Here is a 3,360-nt window from a genome sequence, read left to right as displayed (position 1 = left end):
ATATAAATTTTATCCTATTTATAAACTTACTATTACTTTTTCTTTAACTCATTTTAAGCTCATTTTCTTCATAGTTTTTTTTTTATTACATCACTTATAACTAAAGATGACAAAAAAAATCTATTATCACGAACATTTGTAGATAAAATCGACTATAAATTTTAAATGAATATTCAATAAATATTTACTTAATAATAAAATAGATACAAATAATAATTCATATCTACGGATACCTACATATTAACATTTTAAAAATACTTGTAATTATATATAAAGTAGTTTAATTTAATTTATTTTTATACTAAATATGTGTTATAATTATTTATTTTATTATAAATATATGTTATAAATTTATATTTTAATATAAATATATGTTTTAAAATTATTTTATTTTATTTTTATTTTCATTTTACTTTTTTATTTCAAATTTTGCTTTTTTTTTTCTTCTTCAAATATCTATGTATAATCATGGATATTTTTGCAGATATATAAAAATTTCATAAATTACTATTCCTCCCAACTTATTGCCATTCCTACTTGTAAGTATATCATTTCCTTTCCCTTTTGTTTTTTGCTTTTTCTTTTTGGGGCACCTCAATTCACCACGAAACGGGTGTGATTTTATATTTTTCCTTTGAAAAATGGGTAAAGTACTGTCATTACCTCATCACACAGTTAGTCCTCTTAAGAAAAGTCAGTGCACATTTTTTGCCGTTTGGATAAATGATAGGAAAGACAGATCCTTGCACTTGTCACTCTAGTAATAAACCTTCCCTCTCACTATTGACCCCACCAAATACATTTGTACAATGAGTTAGAATTTGGATACCACAAGGGGTGGGACCCACATGTATTATATGCACCTCTAAGTTCTCCATTTATAAATGAAGTCTTGCAAAAACACTAGTGCTCAATTCCCTCAAGAAGAAGTGTGTGCAGTCACAGAACTCAAACATGGGTCACCGTTGCTGCAGCAAACAAAAGATCAAAAGAGGGTTATGGTCTCCAGAAGAAGATGAGAAACTTATAAGATACATCAACACACATGGACATAAAAGTTGGAGTTCTGTGCCAAAATTTGCAGGCAGGCTTTTCTCTATTATATATGTATGTGTTTTGTTGTGTGTATGTGTGTTATATAACAAATAAAAGATGATGATGTGGATTTTTTTGCAGGCTTGCAGAGATGTGGGAAGAGTTGCAGATTGAGATGGATTAATTATCTGAGACCTGATCTGAAGAGGGGTTCCTTCACTGCTGAAGAAGAGCAGATCATAATTGACATTCATAGAATTCTTGGAAACAGGTAAAAGAGATAAATTACGAGCACAGAAAATGAGACAGTTGAAAAAAGGTAGTAAAAGGGAACATGAACTTCCAATATCTTTTTATTAAAAATAATATAAAATGATTTTGTATTATTTTTTATTCACAAATCATTATACATAATAAATTTATTTTTTACAATAACAACCTTACAAGTCATATACCAAAATAAATTTATGATTGATTGATAAAATTATTTTATATTGTGAGAGCATATCTATTAAATCTGTTTTTAAAAGACAACTTTATGTGAAAGTATAGTGTCATTTTATCCTTATTACAAGATTTTGCGCACAACCAACCAAGGATCAAGGAACTACTGATGGATGAAAATCATCCCTTTTGATATCCATTTAATCCATAATAATGACCTTAATTATCTAATCAACTTTGTCTACAATAAGATCTTTGTCTAATTATAACCTTCATCCTCTCAAAGTATAATTTTAGCACAAAATTGTATTCAAATTTTGTGTTCTCTCTCTTGATAGACGTTAAAAAACATAAGACATATTTAATGTTTATGAGTAAAGAGATAGATATGAGACAGGATGTATATAATTCAGTGCAAGGGCTTGCATATTCATTAATGCATGTGTTTTTGGTCTACTGCAGATGGGCACAGATAGCCAAACACCTACCAGGAAGAACAGACAATGAGGTCAAGAATTTCTGGAACTCCTGCATAAAAAAGAAGCTCATATCTCAAGGGTTAGATCCACAAACTCACACTCTTCTCTCTTCTCATAGGAGAAGCTCAGCATGTACCATCTCCAACATTCATCAAAATTCCAATTCCATTTTCATTGTGAGTTCAAATATACCAAATGCACCCGTGGAAACTACTAGTCAAACCTTTTCTTCACTACCTAAAGCTCAACCAAACATTGTTCAAACTCCCTCTAGCATTGTTTCCTCTGAATATCAAACATCAACTATTCTTTCAAATAAATTCTCATCAGATTTGCCTTATGAGCTATTACTGGAGAACACCTCCAACATTTGTTCACCTTCATATATGAACCCCGAAGCAGTTGAATTGTCCAACTATGAGAACAATGTGAATTGGGTTTCAAGAGTTAATGTTGAAGATTTCAGTGCTCAAACACCGGAAGAGGGAACACAAGTGCAGGTGCATCAAGAGAAGAACAAGACTTGTGAGAGTAAGGGGATTGATGTTAGAGAAGTTAATAACAAGGGCAATCTTGAAACCAGTGCTTCTTTCGAGAGTTCTAACTTTGATTTTGGGTTGTTGGAGAGTGTACTTACCTCCGAATTTATCTCTCATGATTTCAACTGTATGGATGAACTTGCATGGAACTTTTAGACCAGTTTCAATCATATATATCCCTCGTTTATGTTTATTATTAAGTTTCCTATGTGCATGTTATTGATCGATAAGAAATCTGCAAAATATTATTGCAATTTTGCTTTAGATTAAGGCTACTTGGAAGAAGAAAAATAGAATTGCATGGCATGAAATTTGAAAATGGTTCGGAGCTGGTAGAAAATGAGATCTTGAGTATTGGCATTTGTAGTTGTTTCTTGTTAATAAACATAAACCTGCTCAGAAGAAACTGCGAGCATTCTTAATGCAAATCGTGGTTCCTACGTCGTCCTTTATTTATTATAACTATTTAATCATAGTTATGAATGACTTATAGAAAAACAAGGAATGTAACGGAAACTAAGCATTATCTACACGTACTGTACATAAGCAGAAGTACATAAATAGAATAGGAGTTTGTGTAATTTCTTTTTACTCTCCACATTTTTTTTTACCATCGTATCTATATCAATATTCCAACGTATTCAATAATACAAATTATTTACTATCATCTGACTTCTATTTTTATATTTATACTTATTGTAAAGAAAATTATATGTAACTGGTTTTAGTCTCTATTTTTTAATAGATTATTATTTTCTTTAAATATTAAAAAGATAATTATTTCTCATATTCTTTTCAAATAATCATCTACAACCATCTACTCTATTTTTTCTCTTTTTTATTCAATTTTTATTTTTAAAAAA

The 3,360-nt window shown here is 29.9% G+C and overlaps 1 protein-coding gene across 1 annotated transcript; it reads left to right on the top strand.

Moving 5' to 3' along the window:
• Window positions 1–435: 435 nt before the first annotated feature.
• LOC109805432 (uncharacterized) lies at window positions 436–2,761 on the top strand. The gene is made up of 3 exons (XM_020367498.3): window positions 436–1,084; window positions 1,177–1,306; window positions 1,942–2,761. The coding sequence occupies exons 1-3, from the start codon at window positions 955–957 to the stop codon at window positions 2,651–2,653; spliced, it is 972 nt and encodes a 323-aa protein (XP_020223087.1). The 5' UTR covers window positions 436–954; the 3' UTR covers window positions 2,654–2,761.
• Window positions 2,762–3,360: the final 599 nt, after the last annotated feature.

The sequence above is a fragment of the Cajanus cajan genome, chromosome 10, assembly GCF_000230855.2.
Source record: "Cajanus cajan strain Asha chromosome 10, NIPB_CcT2T_4, whole genome shotgun sequence".
Classification (NCBI taxonomy): Eukaryota; Viridiplantae; Streptophyta; class Magnoliopsida; order Fabales; family Fabaceae; genus Cajanus; species Cajanus cajan.
The sequence above is the reverse complement of the archived record's forward strand: the minus strand, read 5'-3'. Positions and strand labels throughout refer to the sequence as shown.

Coding starts and splice junctions, on each gene's coding strand:
- LOC109805432 (XM_020367498.3), top strand. CDS start 955: ATGGGTCACCGTTGCTGCAGCAAACAAAAGATCAAAAGAGGGTTATGG. Junction 1,085..1,176: donor TTCTGTGCCAAAATTTGCAG/GCAGGCTTTTCT, acceptor ATTTTTTTGCAG/GCTTGCAGAGATGTGGGAAG. Junction 1,307..1,941: donor CATAGAATTCTTGGAAACAG/GTAAAAGAGATA, acceptor GGTCTACTGCAG/ATGGGCACAGATAGCCAAAC.